The sequence below is a fragment of the Equus asinus genome, chromosome 4 (genome assembly GCF_041296235.1).
Source record: "Equus asinus isolate D_3611 breed Donkey chromosome 4, EquAss-T2T_v2, whole genome shotgun sequence".
Classification (NCBI taxonomy): domain Eukaryota; kingdom Metazoa; phylum Chordata; class Mammalia; order Perissodactyla; family Equidae; genus Equus; species Equus asinus.
This window is the reverse complement of record NC_091793.1, coordinates 77,396,543-77,419,726: the sequence shown is the minus strand read 5'-3', so window position 1 is coordinate 77,419,726 and position 23,184 is coordinate 77,396,543. Positions and strand designations below refer to the sequence as shown.

At 36.2% G+C, this 23,184-nt stretch overlaps 1 protein-coding gene across 10 annotated transcripts in view; it reads left to right on the top strand.

The window, feature by feature from the left end:
• The window catches only part of NCKAP5 (NCK associated protein 5), a 916,285-nt gene that overhangs the window by 410,999 nt on the left and 482,102 nt on the right, over nucleotides 1–23,184 (top strand). For all 10 annotated transcript variants that reach the window (XM_070507565.1, XM_044769045.2, XM_044769048.2 and 7 more), the window contains one exon: nucleotides 1,493–1,556. In XM_070507565.1, the coding sequence (XP_070363666.1) occupies nucleotides 1,493–1,556 (64 nt within the window). The remainder of the gene's footprint in view (nucleotides 1–1,492; nucleotides 1,557–23,184) is intronic.

Here is a 23,184-nt window from a genome sequence, read left to right as displayed (position 1 = left end):
TCATATTCTCCTTTTTCAATTCTTTGCTCCTTTCATCTGCTCATAAGGACTTGGGACAGAGAATACATGTAGATTCTCTGCCTTTCTTACTTCAAAAAGAGGCGCGTGACTCCATCTCTTCGTGATTTCTTCCTGTTTATTTTGTTGCCCTCTCTCGCTGGGCACATACACACGTCCTGCTCCAGCTTCCCAAAACTTGTATCCCTTGTCTCCTGCTTCTAATTTTCCTCCTTCTAATCTGCCTTTCGGTATTTATTCAAAGAGATCTACTCCTACTAAAAAGTTATTCAACTTGAACCAAACTAAAGCACATGCCTCCTTGGCAGTCAGAGGCATTTCAAAGACCCAAGCAGTCAGTTAGGAGAGGAGAATTCTGTCACTCGCCTGGGAATCTGGGAATCGAGCTGCTTCCTCACTGTTTGTATATAGCTGCTCTTGTGTAGAGGGAAGGCTGAAGGAGGAAATATCTCTCAAATAGTGTCGCATCTTGATAACAGATTTCAGGGAAAATCCTTGCTCACACGAAGATGCGAGGATTACTGGAAGAGTTCACTTACCCCTGCTTCATCTGTCATCTTTTTTAAAGAATAATTGAAAAGCTGTCCAAAATTCAGGTATCTATCACTTTAAAAAGTATTCTTAAAATTTTGGTGAATATAAGATTTTTTTAAGTGAAATTAGAATTAAAGTTATAAAGGATGCAAAATGAACTCCATTGTAAAATAAAGAATACTAAAGTAAATAACCTGCTTTTTAATTTTACATATTTCCTAGACCTTGTAAAATGATATGCAGAATTTTTCCTAGACCCTGAAAAATGATATGCAAATTTCTATTTAGGCTTTGAAGTAAGGAAAACCTCAAGTTTGATCCTAATACTACTATATATCAGCTGGGGGCTCAGTCTAATACTTAGCCTCTCTGAGCCTCAGTTTCCACATCAATAAATGGGGATAATAAAACCTATTTTAGAGTTGTTGTCAGGCTCATTTAAGATCAGGTGAAATGCCCAGCATGTTGCCTGTTATGTAGCAAGCCTGCAAATGATTTTCTATTATTATTTCAAGAATATACAGAGTTATGTTTTCTTTGCTTTAAAAATTCAATATCAGCATAGAGAAATGAAAGAAAAATAATTATAGATATGTATGAGCAGAGTTGATACAGAAAGGGCAACTGAAATGTTTTAGCCACAGAAAATTTATTTACAGATGATATATGTGAATGAACTTAAAGTGAAGCTTTTACTCCACATTCAGCATTCATTTAGCTGTCATGACATCCAAGACAAAAAATCTCTTTCATGACACTCAGTGAAAACAATGCAGTAATGACCATCACTTTAAATATTTATAGAAAGTTTAGTGGAGGAAGTGAGCTAAACCAGGGAAGGAGTTCCTCTCGAGACCTCAAAAGAATGTTTCAAAGCCAGGCCAGTGTTCCTCTACCCTGAGAAGAATGGCCAACTGATCATGTGCTTTTGTTTCTCCAGGGAGAAGTTGGCTGTGGCCCGACTACAGCGAGAAGTTGCCCAAAGAAGAAGTGAGGGGGCCATGGTAAGTTCTGGCTGCTCTCTCTTGATTCTGAACCTCCCTTCCAAAGGTCTCTGGCTTGGAAGGCATTTTGTCTCATTAAAAATAGCTAAGGAAAATATTTGCTTGCAGCAAACTTAATGATGTATTGGTAAATAATGTGTTTGTAATGCAGTTTAGACAGCTCTGCCCTTTGCTGAGAGAGAGAGTGAGAGAGAGATTAATTGAGAAAAATAAATGACTATTTGGGCTTTAAAGAGGATGTTCAAACATTCCAAGGGTTATAAGGCTTTATTTCCTGAAGGCCTACTGGATGGTCTGGCTTCCAGCTGAGAGCACAATGTCCATAAATGAGCAAATTTAGGCATTCAGATAAGTTCAACATAATTCAAGCCTCTCAGTTCTTCGAACTTAAAAAAGCAAACAGCCTAAAAAAACACTAAGATGTTTGCTAATGTAATCATCTTTTATCCTTTTCCTTCTCTCCACTATTTGCCACAAAGGAAGGAGTTTTCTCCCTGTCCTTTCCAGTCGGTGCCATTTAGAAAACTGCTGTTTCTTTGTGTTTTGAATTGTACTAAAAATCAATATGGTTGTTTTGGTCCATAGCAACTTCATTTTATAGACTGTCTTTACCAAAGTCTCTGCCCGGGTGCCATTCTAACATCACAGATGACTGTCTGGGGACCCGAGGAATGTACATGTGTGGATTAACTGCTGCTGCCACCTCAGAGGAAAAAACATAACACCAGAATTTTTTCCCCACTTATGACAAAACAATGGCACATGTGCAATTTTTCAGCACAAGAATTAGTTTTTTTGAAAGAGAGAAGTGACACATTTTCAGGCCCTGAAGGCTGTTTCCATTTCATTTCATGAGAATTAATTGACAATCCATCCACTGAAAAAAGTAAGAAATTTGTAAAATATGCTGGCCATGCACTTCTGTCAACAGGGAAAGCAAAGGGCTGGAGTAAGAGGCTGAATGTTGAGTGGGTTCTGGAAGGTACCATGGAGCTTGCGCCACAGATAAGACCCTTAGGGAGGTGATCATATTATTTATTCTGTTACTGATCTTAATGCAGAGAGAATCTTGAATGTTCAAACAATAGGAAGCAATTGCTCACAAGCATCTTTGAGCAATGAAATGGAAATAAGTTGGAGAAACTGAACGTTTAGTCAAATGGTGAACTGAAAAATTTCAATCCGGACTTCTCCTGCATGGCAAAATGTTTATGGCTAGACCATTCTGTGATGTTTCAATCTTCTCCTGAGGGCCAAGCTCCTGTTCTACATGTCATCTGCTGTGTTCTGATTGAATGTAAAGAACGGACAACGTTTCTTCATCTTTAAAATGAGGAGGTTGGAATTTTATGATTCCGTTAGCTTAGTGGATCATGCTATTAAACATTTGTTTATGTACAGTTTTTATGATGGAGAGCTTTTCCTCATAACAACTGAATATTATTTAAGCTCATAAGAACAGGCCTCTGAAGAATGTATCTTTCTGATTCTGACAGTGAATGAGCCTGAGTTGAAATCATCTCAGATAATAACTCTCTAGTCCTTTACAAAACAAAATCCTCTTTTAAAACATTCAAGTGGCATAGTGGTTAAGTTTGGCACACTATGCTTCGACAACCCAGGTTTGTGGGTTCGGATCCCGGCTGATGACCTACATCACTTTGTCAGCCGTGCTATGGCGGTGACCCACATATAAGGTAGAGGAAGAGTGGCACAGAAGTTAGCTCAGGGCTAGTCTTCCTCAGCAAAAAAACCCTCCAACAATTATAGAAGTAACTATTCAGTGTAGAAGATACCCAGAAAACACAGACAAATGAAAAAGATTACTCTGATTGCTCAAAAAATAAGTTTGGAAAAGTTATCATTGTTTTATTACTCTTATTTTAACAATGACAATGAAAGATGACATTTATGTCTTGATTGATTTAACAAGTATTTGTTGAGCACCTCCTGTGTGCCCAGCACTGTTAGGTACTGGGGAAACATCAGTGAAAAAAACAGGCGGAAATCTGAGAGCTCACACCCTGGGGAGACAGACATTCAATGTAATTGGAGTGTTAAATGGTGGAACCAGCTATGAGAAAATGAGATCAGGGGCTGGGAGACTGGGATTCTAGGGGATCACTATTTCAAATAAAGCATTCATAGTTGTAAATCACTGCAAAGTTAGTATTTGAGCAAACCTTGAAGGAGCTGAAGGAGTGAACCATGATGAACTCTGGCGGAGGAGCCTTCCATGAAGGGGGATCAGCGATGCAAAGGCCTGGAGCACAGGAGGAACAGCATTGGAGACAGGATGACCAGAGGGGAGTGAGGGAAAGGGCGAATAGTAGAAGATAAAGGCAGAGAAGTGATGGGGGGCAGGGGGTTGGGGGAGGGCCCCCCGAGGGGGAGGTCACCAAGGTCCTTAGGGATCTCCAGCTCATGCTCTAAGTGACAAGAGCCATTGGAAGGCTTTGAGGCTGTGATGAGATCTGATTTACTGCTTTCACATTAGTTATTGTTTACCCCCATTCCATAACTGATTACATCTCAATTCCTTAGAGACACCATAAGCCCTGATTTTCTTTAACTTCCTTTATTTTGATTTTTCTCCCTCTTTCTCAATATGTTTTCCCTCTTTCCTTACCTAGACAAACCCCTCTGAGTTTGCCACTTAATTATATACTTCAGCTTTTCTGCTCTTAGGATTCATTTATTTCTGAGGTCCCGATTCTTTCAGTATCTGGCAGCTACTAAAATCAGACAGTTCTATTAATCCTCTAAATTTAATTCTTGCTGTTACAAGTCCAGAACTTTTGTCACAGCTATAGCAGAAATGGAAAGCAATTCATCGCAACCAGATCCCCTTATGTTTTTAAAGACTACAATTTACAGTATTCTATATTTTTATCCACGTGAAAGGAAAAGCAGTATGGAAAAAGATAAATGAGAAGTATTTTCAAAAAAGCTGTATAACTGAGGCAGATATTTACTTTTAAAATCATCAATGAACTTGCATAATCAAAATCTGTAATGCAAATCATGCCCTTTTTAAAATTTGACTTTATGCAATAAATCTCTTTGCTTAAAAGTTTTAAGATAGTACCCAAGGCATCATTTTTGGGAGATTTCTTTCATTTTTTTTTAACACACTTTCTATTTTGGAATGATTTTAGACTCACAGAAAAGTTGCATACCTACATACTCTTTAACCAGTTTTCTGTTAAGATCTTACGTAACTACAGTATAATTATCAAAACTAAGAGATTAACATTGGCATGTTGCTACTAACTAAACTCCAGATTTTATTAAAATTTCATGAGTTTTTCCAATAATTTCCCATTTCTGATCTAGGATCCAATCCAGGGTACCACATAGCATGCAGAAAGATTTCTTTTTAATGGCTAGTGGGCATATACGTGGGGATGAGAAGAGCATGGGCTTAGGCGTGAGGCAGGTCTGGATTCAAAGTCCAGCTCCACCAGTAGTTAGCTGTGTGACCTTGGACATGTTACTTTACTGGTTTTTAATCAATTCTGTCTGCTCTTTTGTTCTGTTAACTCAGGTCTTTATTTCAGCAGATTAGATGTTTCATATTTGTTTCCTTTTGTTCTTAAATTTTTCCTCCATGAAATAGTTATCACCATTGTTTTCATACTGACCTTTCATTTTTTTATCACAAACTGCTAGCAGATCATGTTTCTCTTCTTTCTTGGAGACTGTGTTTCAGCTTGTGCTCCCTATCGGGGACTCAGTTTACTGTAACATCTATGCTGCCCTGAAGACTTTAATGTCATCTTCAATTTTGATATAATATGTAAAAAGGCCGTTTCTGCCCCAAGAGTATAAAGATATTCATTCTCAGTATCTTCTAGAATGTATGTATTTCTTATTTTTCTCTATGTAAATCTTTGAAAATTCTAGGTGGAATTAAGTTTGTATGAGGTAGGGACCAAATAGAATGTTTTCCCAAATTGATAGTTAATTTCCCAACCTCATTTATTGAGTAATCCAGCATTTACTATCATCTTTATCATATTCCAAATACCCCATTAATCTGGGTCATTTACTGGACTGCTTATACTTTTCCATTAACCTTTATCTATTCTAACACTATTCTAAATTGTTTTAATTTTATAGAAATTTATAGTTTGTTTAATATTTTAGAGGCTGGGTTCCTTCTGATTATCCTTTTTCTCTAAACTTATAAAGACAGTTTTATTTATTGAATAGCAATGAGTTGATGAGTTAAAACGATGCATTTGGATTTTTAAAGAATAGCAAAAAGCGTTTTTGGTTTTTTTGCTGAGAAAGATTTGCCACGAGCTAACATCTATTGCCAATCTTCCTGTTTTTGCTTGAGGAAGATTGTCTCTGAGCTAACATCTGTGCCAGTCTCCCTGTATTTTCTAAGTAGGTCACCACCACAACGTGGCCACTGATGAATGGTGTGTAGGTCCATGCCCTGGAACCGAACCTGGGCCACTGAAGTGGAGTGTGCTGAACTTAACCTCTGGGCCACAGGGCTGGCCCCAAAAAGTGTTTTTATATCTGCTTATGACACAATAAAATGTCTCAGACAGACTGTTTCAAAATGATATGAACAATGGCTTAAATATATTTGTGGTTTTCTTACATTTACATTAAAAAGTTTTAGAAGAATATCACTTCTACCACTGTGAGTTTGTCTTTGTTTTTGATCAAAGAGATATTAATGAACACTAATAGGATACTAGACACAATTTTAAAAATGCTTGAGTTAAGTATGCAAAATTTTCAACACTGTATGCTTCCTTTTTACCCCATTGAGTAATTTTTCTTTGGGAAAAAGAAAAATTTCAATTCTTGATTACTGATCTCAAGGCACTGAGGAAACACAGGAACCCCATTTACCCTACTGCGGGGTTCCCTTTTCTCCTGCAACAGATGTGTAGACACAGACTAGGTGTTACCATACTGTACAATCAGCAAATTTATAACCATACACCCTTTTTTTTCACACAATGAACATCCAAGGAATAATGGTGCAAGATGGAAATATTGACAGTTATATTAGAAATTTGAGAAAAAACAGAAGTATTTGAAGAAGTAGGGAAATCAGAATCCTTGGATCCTCTCTACATCCTTGCTGGAGGACAGGGCAAACTTATGGCAGCAGAAGCCCTCATTCAGTGCCACGATGTGGACAGCCAACTATGGTGCAGATACTGGAGTTAACTGGGTCTCCTGATACAAACGTGGACAAAAATACATTAAGGAAACTTTACCTCAGTGACCTGTATCTGTTCATGATTTCTAGTGGGTCTCTATTTAACTGCAGGGACCTCTTCTTCTAAAAGTGTTTGAGAGATTTACCCATCTTATTTTTAACCTGTTTGTTGCCTGCCCTATACAGCATATGAGTTTACTTTCCCTCTTGGTAATTTGTAGAAAGCAAAAGTGATCATCTTGAACACCTGTTATTTAAACAAGAAGAGATCATTTCTTCACATGTGAAAAAGGGAACATTGCACGCAGCCCAGGTGGTACTGCCTTGGTGAACTGACGGGATTTTGTCTAATATGCCCTTCTTCTGGCCTTGGCTGGACAGCTGTAGAGAAAGCTGTATAGTCTGACCGCTGGCAGACAAAAGGCAGCCAAGAAGGGAAATTCAGAGTTTGGACACCCAGGACTTAGGGGGCGTGGAATTATAGTCCCCAGACATGCCAATTCCTACTACTAGCTTCCTTGGGGCCAGTTTTTGGTTTTGGTAGAATTGTAAGGTTGTTGTTTACAGTATCCCAGTGGTTGATAGAACTGATTTTCTAACTGCTGGTAGTCAATGAAGGGACATTAGGATGGGTATAAGGTGAATTAAGCTTTTCTTTCTGTTTTCTTTTATTGAGATATATTTGACATATTATTTCAGATATACAGCATAATGATTCAGTATATTTGTATGTTGTGAAATGATCACCACAATAAGTCTGCTTAACATCTGTCACTACACATAGTTATAATTTTTTTTCTTGTGATGAGAACCTTTTAATATCTACTCTCTTAGCAACTTCTGAGTATAAAATACAGTATTTTTAACTATAGTCACCATGCTGTACATTAACTCTTCAGGACTTTATTGTATAACTGAAAATATGTACCTTTTGACCATCTTCACCCATTTCACCAACCTCCCAACTCCCTCACCCCTGGCAGCCACCAATCTATTCTCTGTATCCCTAAGTTCATTTTATTTTTAGGATTCCACATATAAGTGAAATCATACAATATTTGTCTTTTTCTGTCTGACTTATTTTACTTATCATAATGCCCTCAAGGTCCATCTGTATTGTTGCACATGGAAGAATTTCCTTCCTTTTTATGGCAGAATAATATTCTGGGTGTGTTTTTGTCTGTGTATATTTATGACATTTTCTATTATCCATTGAGGGACACAGGTTGTTTCCATGTCTTAGCTATTATAAATAATTCTGCAGTGAACATAGGAGTACAGATATCTTTTTAAGATAATGCTATTGTTTCCTTCAGATATGGCAGCTCTATTTTTAATTTTTTGAGGAATCTCCATACTTTTTTCTATAGTGGCTGCACCAATTTATATTCCCACCAACAGTGTACGAGGGTTCCTTTTTCACCACGTCCTTGCCAACATTTATTTCTTGTCTTTTTGATAATAGTCATCTAAGAGATGTGAGGAGATATCTTGTTGTGGGTTTGATTTGCATTTCCCTGATGATTAGTGATGTTGAGCACCTTTTCATGTACCTGTTGGCCTTCTGAATGTCTTCTCTGGAAAAGTATCTATTCAGATCCTCTGCTCATTTTAAAATCAGATTGTTTTTTGTTATTGAGTTGTATGAGTTCTTTATATATTTTGGATATTAATCTCTTATCAGATATATGATTTGCAAATATCTTCTCCCATTCTGTAGGTTGTCATTTCATTTTGTTGATTTCCTTTCCTGTGCAGAAGCTTTTTAGTTTGATGTAGTCCCAATTGTTTATTTTTGCTTTGTTGCTTTTGCTTTTGGTGGCAGATCCAAAAAATCATCTCCAAGACCAATGTCAATGAGCTTACTGCCTATGTTTTCTTCTAGGAGTTTTATGGTTTCAGGTCTTATGTTCAAATCTTTAATCCATTTGAGTTCATTTTTGTTTATTGTGTAAGATAGTGGTCCAGTTTCTTTCTTCTACATGTGGCTGTCCAGTTTTCCCAGCACCATTTATTGAAGAGACTATCCTTTCCCCATTGTATATTCTTGGCTCATTTGTCATAAATTAATTGACCATACATACATGCTTGAGTTTATTTCTGGACTCTCTATTCTGTTCCATTGATCGTGTGTCTGTTTTTATACCAGTGCCTCTCTGTTTTGGTTACTGTAGCTTTGTAATATAGTTTGAAATCAGAGAGCACGATGCCTCCAACTTTGTTCTTCTTTCTCCAGATTGCTTTGGCTTTTCTGGGTCTTTTATGGTTCTATAAAAATTTTAGCATTGTTTGTTCTATTCCTGTGAAAAATGATATTTGAATTTTCATAGGAATTGTGTTGAATCTGTCGATTGTTTTGGTTAGTATGGACATTTTAACAATATTAATTCTTCCAATCCAAATGGAATATCTTTCTATTTATTTGTGTCATCTTCAATTTCTTTCATCAATGTGTTATAGTTTCAGCATACAGATCCTTTACCTCTGATTAAATTTATTCCTAGGTATTTTATTTCTTTTTATTTAATTGTAAATTGGATTGTTTTGTAAATTTCTCTTTCTAAAAGTTTGTTATTTTGTTGTTGGTTGCCATTGAGTCGATTCTGACTCCCGGTGACTCTGTGTACAGCAGAGCAGAACCCTGCCCGGTCTTTCTGTGCCATCCTCTCACCTTCCAGCGCTGTATCAGACAATGCTCTGCCACTCTTCCTAAGCTTTTCATGGTTAATGTTTTTGGAAGTGGGTGGCTAGGTCCTCCTCCCTAGTCTGTCTTAGTCTGGAAGCTCTGCTGAAACCTGTCCACCATAAGTGATCTTGCTGGTGTTTGAAATACCAGTGGCATAGCTTTCCACGTCAAAGCAACATACAGCCGCTGTGGTATGGTACACTTTTCACAATTAATGATCCAATACTGATACATTATTATTAACTAAAATTCATACTTTATTCAAATTTCCATAGTTTCACCTAGTGTCCTTTTTCTGTTTCGGGATCCCATCCAGGATACACATGCATTTACTTGTCATGGCTCCTTAAGTTCTTCTCACTTGTGACAGATTCTCATTCTTTCCTTGATTTTGATGACCTTGAGATTTTTGAGGAATATTAACTGGTTGGCTGTTTTGGGGTATTTGCCTCATTGAGATTTGTCTGATGTTTTCCTCATGATTAGACTGGGATGTATTTTTTGGAGGTAGACCAAAAGTTAAAGTGCCATTTTCATCACATCATATCAAGGTTTCATGGTATCAATATAACATTATTTAGGTGAACGTTGATCATCTGACTGAGGCAGTGTTTGTCAGCTTTCCTCTGGGAAGTTCTTCTCCTCTCACCCCCTTGCAGACTGTCCTTTTTGGGAGGAAGTCACTCTGCACAGCCCACATTGAAGGAGTACGGGGCTGTGCTCCATCTCCATGAAGGTGGAATATCTGCATAAATTATTTTCAGTTCTTCTGTATAGAATATTTGTATCTTCTTCCCCATTTATTTATTCAATCATTTATATCACTGTGACTGCATTGATACTTACTTTATACTTTGGGTTATAAACCAATATAAACTACTTCATTTTATTGCTCAAAATATTCCAGCTTTGTCCAATATGAGTTCCTTTAGTTGGCTCCTTCATCCCTCTGACATAATCCCATCTTTGTTTTTGTTTGTTTGTTTTTCATTATTTTTCTTTCTCTCATCTTATCGTTTTCTTACTTTCTGGCATTACAAGATGCTTCAGGCTCATTTTGTGTATCTCCTGCCACAGTCTTATAGTCAGCAATTTCTCCCATAGATTTTTTACTCCTAATGTATTCAGATCTATCAGTCTTTCTCTTTATGCACTGTACATTTTGTCTTCTTTTGTTGACATTTTTAAATAATTCCTCCCTTATTTCAGTATTATAAGATACTTCCTTACATTTACTTCTAAAAGTCTTAAAATTTTGCTTCCAGTTTTTAAATTTTTGATTCATCCAAAATTTATTTTTGTGCATGCTACTTGGTAGCAATGAAATTGTATAGTTTACTATTTAAATTGTCACAATGGTCTTTTTGAATCGTCCATTCTCTTCTCATTGAATTGTAATTCTATTTCCGTTATATATTCCCGTATATACATGGGTTTGCTTCAAGGCTTTCTGTTCTGTTCTCCTGGTTTATTGGAATATCTTTGCCCAACACCACACTTATTTAATTGCTTTAGCTTGAGAAATTAGAAGAAAATATTAGATTGTCCAGAGGAAGATATTAGAAAATATGTTATTTTTATGATCTGAGTATGGTGAAGGTATGCCTCAGCATGACACTGGGATCATAAACTCTGAAGTGTAAGGATAGAGGATAGGTTTTCTAAAAAGCATTTACTTCTGCTAAGCAAAAGGCTATATAAACCGCATTAATAAATTAAACCCTCTTTTTTTTTATTGCAACAGACGTCATAGAAAGACATAAAATTCTAGAAACTTTCAGAGAAATCCTCAGAATAATGCTGTGGATTACATATCTGAGTTCAACCTTAAACTCTGAAAAGTTGGATCAGTCAAGAGCCTCTCAGATTTCCCTAGGATTCTTTCAAGCAGAAATAGTCTTTTTGAAGAGAGAGTTCTTCCTGTATAGCTCTCTCCCCTCCAGTTAACCTCTTGCTAACCCAGGACTGGCCTGCAGTAAGATTTAGGGTAAATGTCTACCTTCCTTTCATTTCAAGTCAAATACTGATGATAGAGACACTATTCTACTAGGAAACTTGGAAACTATTCAGAATTTGTTCCATTTTCAAACAAGTCAGGAGATTTAGAAGAATACTTACTGAAGCACAAAGAAAAGTCTCATGGTCCCTCAGGTGGCAAGAATGGCCTTCTATGCCTGTGTCTAGTGTTTGAAAAGGGCACAGGGAGGAGTAGGACACCACAAACCATGGCACTTTCCCTTCTTCTCGAACTTCTAAAAATTGAAGTGAAATTTACATGCAGCGGAATGCACATATCTTAATTGTCCAGTTGATGAGTTCAGATAGATATATTCACTTCTAAAACCAACATTCCAATCAAGGTATAGATTATTTTTATCACCACAGAAAGTTTCTTCTCAACCCTTCTCTGTTGGACACCCTCACCCTTGCCTTAAATAAGTAACCATTGAGGTACTTCATATAATTCGTGTATTAATTATGTCTGTTCTTGAATTTTATGTAAATGTTATCATACAATGTGTATTCTTTTGAGTCTGGCTTCTTTCCTTCAACATAATGTTTTTGAGATTTATCCATATATTGTGTGTCTCAGTAGATTTTTCTTCTTTTTTCTTTCATAGCTGAATAGTATTTCATTATATATGAATATATCATCATTAGTTTATCCAGTTTTCTTTTTTTTTTGCCAGCTATTCGGGTTGTTTTCAATTTGGTCTATTATAAATAAAGCAGCTCTGAAATCTTGCACATTTCTTTTTGTGGACATGTCAGTCCATTATCAGATACATGATTTTCAAATACTCTCTCCCATTCTGTAGGTTTTCTGTTCACTTCCTTGATGGTTTCCTTTAAAATACAAAAGATTTTAATTTTTTAAGAACTCGATTTATCTATTTTGTTGTTGTTGCTTTCGGTTTCATATCTAAGAAGGCTTTGCCTAATCCAATGTCGAGAAGATTTTCTTCTAAGAGTTTTTATATTAAATTAGGGTCTGTGATCCATTTTTAGATATTTTTTATGTGTTGTTTGATTCCAGAAGATGTTTAACTTCATTCTTTTGTATGCGGCTACCAAGTTGTCTTGGCACCATTTGTTGAAAAGTCTGTTCTTTACCCCATTGAATTGTCTTGGTACTCTTGCTGAAAATCAGTTGACATGCATGTGGTTTGTTTTAGGACTTTCACTTCTCTTCTATTGACCTATACGTCTATCCTTATGCCAGTAGAATACTGTCTTGATTACTGGAGTAATCAACACAAATGCTACTGTGTAGTAAGTTTTGAAATTTGGAAGTGTGCATCTTTCAACTTAATTTTTCATTTTCCAGATTCTTTTGACTATTCTAGGCCTGTGCATTTTCATGTGAATTTTAGGATCAGCTTGTTAATTTCTGCACAAAAAAAAGAGGAAAAAGTCAGCTGAGATTTTTATAGGCATTACAATGAATTGGTCAGATTAGTTTTTCTGGTTTTTTGGACTTCATATGAATGGAATTTAGAGTACGTACTCTTTCGTATCTAAATTCTTTCACAGAGTATAACGTTTTTGAGATTCATATTATTTATGTATTAATAGTTCATTCCCTTACATTGCTGAGTTTTATTTCATTGTGTGAGTACACTCACTTTGTTTATCTATTCTTCTGTTGGTAAACTTCTGGATGGTTTCTAGTTTTTAGCTATTATGAATTAAGCTACTATGAACGTTCATGTGCAAGTCATTATTATGGGCATATGTTTTTATTTCTCTTTGGTAAATATCTAGGAGTGGAATCACTAGACCTTATGTTAAGTGTACGTTTAACTTTATAAGACATAACTGTTCTGTTTTCCAAAGTAGTTGTTCAATTTTACATTTCCACTGGCAATATATGAGAGTTTTGGTCAATTGACATCCTGCCAGTATTTGAAATTGTTAGTCTTTTTAGTATTAGCCATCATAATTGGTATGGTATCTCATTGTGGTGTCTCATTGTGGTTTACTTGGCATTTCTTAGATGATGAAAGATATTGACCACTTTTCATCCACTTACTGTCCATTTATATGCCTGTTAAATTCTTTTGCCTATGTGAGAGAAGTGACTAGTTTTCTTATTGAGTCACGTGAGTTCTTTATATATTTCGAATACAGGTCTCTTGTCAAAATATATATTGCAGATTTTTTCCCTTTCTTTGGTTTGCCTGTTCATTTTAAATAATGGTGTGTTCATGAGCAGAAGCATTTTAATATTGATGAAATTCTATTAATATTTTTCTCTCACAATTAGTGCTCTATGTAGTCTAAAAATCTTTGCCTTCCCTTTGTTGACAAGAATATTACTTTGTGTTTTCCTCCGGAAACTTTATAGTTTTGGATTTATGTTTAGTTCCATGACCATTGAGCCTTAATCTTTTTCTCTAGTGTGAGTTCGCGGTTGAGGTTCATTTTAAAAAAGTGTAGTTATCTATATATTTTGGTATCATTTTTTGAATTGACTTTACTTCCTTTATTGAATTGCTTTGGTACCTTCTTTGGAAACCACTTGCCTCTATATGTACAGGGCTATCTCTGGACTCTCTCTTCTGTTCTTTCTATTTCTCTATCCTTTGCAAATGCTGCATTGTTTGATTATAGTTAACTTGTAATAACCTTTAAAATAAGAGTGTAAGCCTTTCAACTTTGTTCTTTTCCAAGATATTTTCACTATTTTGAGATCCTTTAATTTCCATGTCAACATTAGAATCTGCTTATCAAGTTCCTCAAAATACCTCTTGTGATTTTGTTTATAATAGTATTGAATCTTTAGATAAATATGGGGAGAAGTGACATCTCAACAATATTGAGTCTTTTGATCCTTAAACATGGCATAATCTCTCAGCAATATTTTATAGTTGTTAGTGTGGAGCTCTAGAACATCTTGTTAAATTTAGCCCTAGTTAATTTCTGATTTTGGGTGCTAATGACATGAAACTTGTTAGAATTTTTTATTTTCTGAATGTTTCATAGTTGTTTTCTTTCAGAATTTTAAAAGTGGTGTTCAGCTTCCTTCTGGCTTCCATGATCCCTGATGAAAAATCTGCAGTCATTAGCTTTGTTGTTCTTATGTTTCATTCCCGGATTGTGGGTTTGTTTGCTTTGTTTTGTCTTTAGTTTCCCACAGGGTGATTATGATGTGCTTGGGCATAGATTTCTTTCAAATTATCTTTTTGGCGTTCATTGAGCTTCTTGAATCAGTAAGTTTATGTCTTTAACCAAATTATTAAAAAGATATTTTGCTCTGCATTTTTTCTCTTGTCCTTCTGAGACTCTGATCATATGAATGCTAGAACTTTCGGTGTTGTCCCACAGGTCTAAGTCTCTATTTTTTTCTCTCTGTCTTGAGCTGATTGAATAATTTCTACTGATGTATCTTCACATTCATTGATTCTTTCTTGGTCATCTCCATTCTGCTATTGAGTCAATCTGATGAATATTTTACTTTGGATTTTCTATTTTTCAGTTTTAAGACTTTATTTCTTCTTTGTATCATCTTTTTCTTTGCTGAAATATTCTATCTTTCCACTAATTTCAAGTTTGCTCTTCTTTTTTATTAAACAGTTATACTTCCTCCAGTAATGTCTTTTTTTAAAAAAAGAAAATATTCCAGCATCTGTGTAATCCAGGGGTTGGTGTCTATTGATTGTTTTTTTTTTTCTTATGAGTTGAGATTTTCTCTGTTCTTCAGATGATGAGTAATTTTGGACTATATTCTGGATATTTTGAATATTATATCATGAGACTCTCGGTCTTGTTTTTAGTATGAAGGAGGTGCTTGATGTTTTTGTTTGTCTTTTTAGCTAGCAGTTGACCTGGTTAGGTTCAGTCCTCAAGTTCTGACCTACCTTCTCTGGACTGTGGTTCGAATGTCAGTTCACTTTTTGTAGTGTACGCAGTACTATTTGGATTTGTTCCATGTATGCACTGCCAAGAGGTCAGTCTCATTTTAGATCTATTACTAAAATATAAATGTGCAGCTCAGAGGTAAGCATAGGAGTCCATGCACAACTTTATGGGATTGCGCATTTGATCTTCCTTCTCTGTGTGATCTCTCTGACATTTTTTGACCTGCCTGGAGCCTCCCTTCTGATACTCCATGCAGAAAGCTATGGCTTTAGTTTTCCTTCTTCCGCACACTTCCCGCAATTGCATCTATGTCTGGAGCTAAGCAGTCTGAAGACATACAGAGAGAAAAAAGCAGCAGAAATTTGCTTCTCCTAGTCATTTCAGCTCCTCTTGGAAGAAAGAAGGTCCCCCTTCCTCAGAGTTTTAGATACCTACCCTGCCATATGAGTGCTGTCCTTCTGCTGCCATCCTCAGTGCAGAATTATCTAGGTCTGGGGAACAAGAGAAGAGAAAATAACTAAATATTGATTCTTATAGACTCCCTTTCCTGCTCCTTGGGCCAGAAAGAGAGCTGCTCCTGGAGCTTTCCCCGTCCACACTTGGTGTGTATTTCTTAGTTTGACTTATCTTTGAGTCCAGGCCTGGTGATACCAGACAGCGAAAAATAGTAAACTCACCACTGGTTCAGCAGAACTTTTAATTCTAATCTCTTTCTCCAGTATACCAGCTACCATTCACTTTCAGAGTCTTTAGATGGTTCTATGCTTCTGTCCAGGATTTATATTTGCATTCAGTGAGAAAAACAGGCTGGAGTGTGCTTGCTCCATCATTCCTGGACCTGGAACCCTGAAGTGATTTTTAGGCCAGAATCAGTACCTTCCCTTCAGCAGGGCTTGGACTCTGAGCGTGCTAGAGGCTGTGGAGATTTCCTTTGCTTTATCCCAACTGTCAATGTTTGGAAACATGATTGACCTCAGATGCACTGTTTATAGCCCTGCTGATTGCATTTTGAGTCACTGGGGAATGCTCTTTGCTTCCTTGTCCCACTCTCAGCCTTCCTGTGCCTTCAGTGTTGTTCTCTACTCTGCTGCCCTGCCCCCCCAGCATTAGAGGGCTGTAACAGTATGTTCAGTGAAGGCCTAGGGGGCCTGTGCACCTCAGTTCTCTTGCTTTTATCCACAGCTCTAGGAAACCCCATACATATGCTCCTCAGGGTAATTCTCTCTCTGTGATCCTTCACAAGCAGCTAGCAACCCGTGCCAAGTACTCATTGAAAGCCAAGAGTACATGAGGGCATTTCTGTGTCCTGCCCTTAGCTTTGGTGGTCCCTGCTGCTCACACACTTTAGGAGGATTCTCTCTCTGTGCTCTTTCTCTGGCCCAGTACTTCCAGGTGCAGATTCAGCGAAGGGCTGTGACAAAAAGTTGGCAGCTAGTACAGACTCCTTTTGTAACTGGGGCTCCTAGGGATTCTAAACAAACACACCAGCATGCTCAACCTTTGAAGGTTTGTAAAAAGTTTATCTGGTTTCTCCTAACTCCCATCAAGGGCAGATTTCTCTTCCATCCATTGTGCTACCCAGAAGGAAAGCAGGCATGGGTCTCTTCACTCCTCAGAGGGGGAGCTTATAAATCTCCAGGTTTCAGTTCACTTATATTTCTTAGTATCTTCTTAGTATCTTGATATATTTCTCTAATGGTGTCTTAAGATTTATGATATTGACTCTATCAGACTTGTTTTTATTTTTATGGTGGAAGCAATATTATCTTGAGACTTTCTATATCTTAAGCAGTTTGACTTTTTTCAACATTTTCCAGCACGACTTATTGAACAGACATCCCTTTCTGTGTTGAATTGCCTTGGCACGTTTGTCAAAAATTCTATTTTTTTCTAATTATTACTAAAATCTAAATTCAAAATTTCTAATTTTCCTGATATTCCAAGGAGCTTATGAGATGTGCCATGATGAGCTCCCCTTTCCAGGTAGTTATCTTGGGTTTCCACACTGGTTTATTCTCACCATCACTTTCATCATTCTTCAATGGCCCCAAACAGCTCCTTGAGTATCTATGGAGAACTTTCATCTAAATGCCTTTTGCTAGTGACTGATAGTGGTTCAAATAGGAAGACAAAATTAAGAAGAAAAAGTTCAAAGTTTTTGTCAGCTTTTACACTTACTCTGTATAGCTGCCTATTGTCGAGGAATCTATGCTACAAATGACTCTGATTTCATCTCTTTTCTGGACATCCTGGGAAGGTGCTTTCACTGGATTCTTGGAACTGTATCACATAATAACCACACTGTCGGAAACTTTGCATGTTGTTATTTTGACAGCAACACTTTTTAGAAGGACCTAATTTTCCAGCTCTTACCCTCAGTGTGTTCTGATTTTGCACTCATCTGATCATTCATGTTATTCTGGCACACAACTCTACAATGCAGAGTTCTTAAGGAAGTGGGTGAGGCGGCTTTTTACTGTTGGTCGCTGCTTCTGAAATTAGCTTTCAGCTCATAGCACCTGGAATGTATCATTGGCATGTGTAGTGCGAAAAGCAAGTGTTCAAATAAACTTCAGAAACTCAGCAACTTATATTCCTATATTAGTGACTCAGTCAACATGTAATTATATTAAAAGCTCTGAGGCATCTTGCCAAATAGATAACTATCTAACTTTATTTAACTAGTGCTAAACTCACTGGAGATAGAATGCTTTTTTGTCAGATATACCTGTTAGCAATCAGTTGTCTAGCAGCTATTTGTATCACAATGATCTTTTTATCTAACAAGACAATTTTCTCTTCATCATTATCTGAGTCTGTGGATGCAGGAATGTGACTACATTATTTTTTTCTTTTAATTTCCCTTCATGTTATTAGCACTGACATTTAGTTAGATAAAATTTATATTTTAGTAATATATTTGGTAATAGATATAAAAATGAGTAAGGCTCAAGATGCAGAGAATGAGAGACTGTAGGAAAAGGTATATAGTATCAGAAATAGAGAACACAGGAGGATAGATAATAGGAACACTTAGTAATACAGGAGAGAAGTTAACCTGGTAATCCCAGAAATAGCAGTCTTAACATTGGTGTCCTTGGCTTGACAACTGTGCTTGCTGGGTATGATATCACAGAGGAGAACAGGCATATCCTATATGAATGCAAAGTTAGAGGCTGGGAAGCCAGAAGACTGACTCGTAGGGCCCTGATGCTAAATGTTGTCCCTGCCTTACATGTGGAATAAGATGCATTTCAAAGCCTTCATGGTAGAGGAACATGTTTGCTCACTTATTGGATAAAAATTTTATTCTATTAGAATTATGACGTTATGTTTGCTGAACCTGCACTCTGTTAGTTGATAATATGTAAACTGAGGCACATAGTCCTAAATGACTGATCAATTTCAGGTACTGGACAGCTACTTTCAAACCCTTCTCAGAGCTAGTGCCTCATCTAGCTCTCGATAGCTTTTTTTAAAAAAAAGAGCCTTAGAAAAATTGTCATGTTTTTTAACCTTAGTGCATATTAGAAAGATATATATTTGCACAAATATGTATTAAATTTGAAAGCAGTGAATTTAGTGCCGGGTTACTGTTATCAACTGCCACCAAGTCACCAACCCACTTTGTAAATAGGAAACCTTTAGTATGCTTAATTATCTACTTAAATATATTGGCATTCTGTGGGAACTGACTTTTTAAATGTAATTTGGAATTAAATCAGACATTTATTTTTTATAATCAAAAGATAAAATACCACGTGACTCAGAGACTACAAGTAAACTGATTAGCTTTTGTTTATTTACATACTTCCCTTGACAAATTTAATAAAACTCTAATTTCTAATCACTACAACACACTGATTTTCAAGACATGAAAGGAAGTGAAGCTGTCTTCATACAAAAATTAATTTATCTAGCTGATTTTTTTAGTTAAACTTTTTTATTTTAAGGTAACTGTGTATTCATATGAAGTTGTAAGAAATAACACAGACAGATCCCAGTGTACCCTTTACCCACTTTCTCCCAGTGGTGGTAAAGTCTTGCAAAACAATAGTATAAAATCACAGTACTAATTCACATTGATACAGTCAAGGCACAAACATTTCTATCATCATATGGATCCCTCAGGTAGTCCTTTTATAGCCACATCCCTTTCCTTCTTGCCCTCACCCCCTCCTTAACCCCTAACAACCACTCATCTGTTCTCCATTGTTATAGTGTTGTCAGTTCAAGAGTGACATATAAACGTAATCATACAGTACATAAACTTTTTGAAAATTTTTTTAATTGCAGTAACATTGGATTATAACATTACATAACTTTCAGATGTACATCATAAGATATTTTGAATTCTGTGTAGATTACGTCATGTTCACCACCCAAAAACTAATTCTAGTCCATCCCCTCACGTGTGAGCCTGATCACCCCTTTTGCCCTCCCCCCTTCCCCTATGGTAACCACCAATCCAATCTCCATTGCTATGTGTTTGTTTGTTGTTGTTTTTATCTTCTACTTATGAGTGAGATCATATGGTATTTGACTTTCTCCCTCTGACTTATTTCACTCAGCATAATACCCTCAAGGACCATCCATGAGATTGGCCTTTTTCACGGAGAATAGTTCTCTGGAGTATCAATTGTTGGTTCTTTTTTACTGCTAAATAGCATTCCATGGTATGAATGTACCACGGTTTGTTTAATCATTCACCTGTTGAAGGACATTTGGGGTTATTTCCAGTTTGGGACTATTATGAATAAAGCTGCTATAAACAATCATGTGCAAGGTTTTGTGTGAACATAAGCGTTCATTTCTCTGGAATAAATACCCAGGAATTGCAATATGCTGGGTTACATGATTAGTTTTTTACGGAACTACCAAACTGCTTACCAGAGTAGCTGTACCATTTGACATTCCCAACAGCGATGTACAAGTGATCCGTTTCTCCATATCCTTGCGAGCCTTTGATGCTGTCACTATTTTTTACTTTAGCCACTCTGATATGTATGTGATGATGTTTCATTGTGGTTTTAGTTTGCATTTCTCTAATGGCTAATGATCTTGAATATCTTTCATGAGCTTATTTACCATCTGTGTATAATCTTTGGTGAAATGTCTCTTCATGTCTTATTGCCCATTTTCTAATTGGGTTGTTTCTTTTCCTTTTTCTTTTTTTTTTTTTTACACTGATGAGCCTTGGAGAGTCCTTTGTATATTCTACCAAGGACTACTAGATATTCTAGTCCCTTTTAGGACACGTGGTTTGCAAATATTTTCTCCCAGTCTGTAGCTTGTCTTTTCATCCTCTTAAGATGGATACTTCACAGAACAAAAGCTGTCAGTTTAGATGAAGTCCAGTTTTTAAATTTGTCCTTTAATGGATTGTGTTTTTGGTATCAAGTCTAAGAATTATTTGCCTAGCATTAGGTCTCAAAGACTTTCCCTGGTTTCCTAAAAAGATTTATCATTTTTACATTTTACATTTAAGTCTCTGATCCATTTTGAGTTAATTTTTGTAGAAAGATTGAGACTTAGTTGAAGTTCTAATTTTTTTCTTTTTTGACAATGGATGTCCAGTTTCTCCAGCACCAGCTGGGGTTTGTTTTATCGCTCAAGATATAGTCTGTCCAAAGACTGGCACTACATAATGATAAAGGGAAAAATCCAACAAGAAAATATAACACTTGTAAATATCTATGCACCCAACATAGGAATAACTAAATATATAAAGCAATTATTAACAGACATAAAAGGAGAAATAGACAGTAACACAGTAATAGTAGGGGACTTTAACACTCCACTTACACCAATGGATAGATCATCCAAACAGAAGATCAATAAGGAAACATTGGCCTTAAAGGACACATTAGACCAGATGGACTTAGTAGATATATACAGAACATCCCATCCAAAAACCACAGAATACACATTCTTTTCAAATGCACATGGAACATTCTCCAGGATTGATCACATATTAGGCCAGAAAACAAGTCTCAATAAATTTAAGAAGATCGAAATAATACCATGCATCTTTTCTGATCACAAAGACGTGAAACTAGAAATCAACTACAGGAAGAAACCCAGAAAAGCCACAAAAATGTGGAGATTAAACAAAATGCTACTGAACAACGATTGGGTAAATGAAGAAATCAAAGGAGAAGTCAAAAAATTCCTGGAGACAAATGAAAATGAAAATATGACATGCCCAAATCTGTGGGATATAGCAAAAGTGGTTCTAAGAGGGAAGTTTATAGCAATTCTGGCCTATCTCAACAAAGAAGAAAAATCCCAAATAGAAATCTAAAAGCCCATCTAAAGGTACTGGAAAAACAACAACAAACAAAGCCCAAAATCACCAGAAGGAAGGAAATAATAAAAATCAGAGCAGAGATAATGAAATAGAGACTAAAAAACCAATAGAAAAAATTAACGAAATCAAGAGCTGGTTCTTTGAAAAGATAAAGAAAATTGACAAACCCTTAGGTAGACTCACCAAGAAAAAAAGAGGGAAGGCTCAAATAAATAAAATCAGAAATGAAAGAGGAGAGATTACAATGGATACCTCAGAAATACAAAAGATAATAAGAGAATACTATGAAAAGCTATATGCCAACAAATTGGATAATCTAGAAGAAATGGATAAATTCTTAAAAACATACAGCCTTCCAAAACTGGACCAAGAAGAAGTAGAAAATTTGAATAGACCGATCACCAGTAAGGAGATCAAAACAGCAATCAAAAACCTCCCGAAAAATAAAAGTCCAGGACCAAATGGCTTCCCTGGTGAATGCTACCAATCATTCAAAGAAGACTTAATACCTATCCTTCTCAAACTCTTCCAAAAAACTGAAGAGGAGGGAAAACTTCCTAACTCATTCTACAAAGCCAACATTATCTTGATACTGAAACCAGACAAGGACAACATAAAAAGAGAAAATTAGAGGCCAGTGTCACTGATGAACATCGATGCAAAAATCCTCCACAAATTACTAGCAAATCGAATACAACAATACCTTAAAAAGATCATGATCAAGTGGGTTTCACTCCAGGGATGCAGGGTTGGTTCAACATCTGCAAATCTATCAGTGTGATACACCACATTAACAAAGTGAAGAATAAAAATCACATGATCATCTCAATAGATGCAGAGAAAGCATTTGACAAGATACAGCATCCATTTATGATAAAAACTCTAAATAAGATGGGTGTAGAAGGAAAATACCTCAAAGTAATAAAGGCCATATATGACAAACTGACAGCAAATATCATTCTCAGCAAAGAAAAACTGAAAGCTATCCCTTTAAGAACAGGAACCAGACAAGGATACCCACCGTCAAGACTCTTATTTAACATAGTATTGGAAGTCCTAGCCAGAGCAATCAGGCAAGAAAAAGAAATAAAAGGGATCCACATTGGGAAAGAAGTGAAACTATTACTCTTTGCAGACGACATGATTTTCTATCTAGAATACCCTAAAGAATCCACTAAAAAACTTTTAGAAAGAATAAAGGAACACAGTGAAGCCACGGGATACAAAATCAATGTACAAAAATCGGTTGCATTTCTACACACTAACAACTAAGTAGCAGAAAGAGAAATTAAGAATACAATCTCATTTATAATTGCAACAAAAAGAATCAAATACCTAGGAATAAACTTAATCAAAGACGTGAAAGATCTGTACACCAAAAACTATAAAACGTTGAAAGAAATCGAAGAAGACACAAAGAAATGGAAAGATATTCCGTGCTCTTGGATTGGAAGAATTAACTTCATTAAAATGTCCATACTTCCTAAAGCAATCTATAGATTCAACGCAATCCCTGTCAAAGTTCCAACAACATTTTTCACAGAAATAGAAGAAAGAATCCTAAAATTTATATGGAATG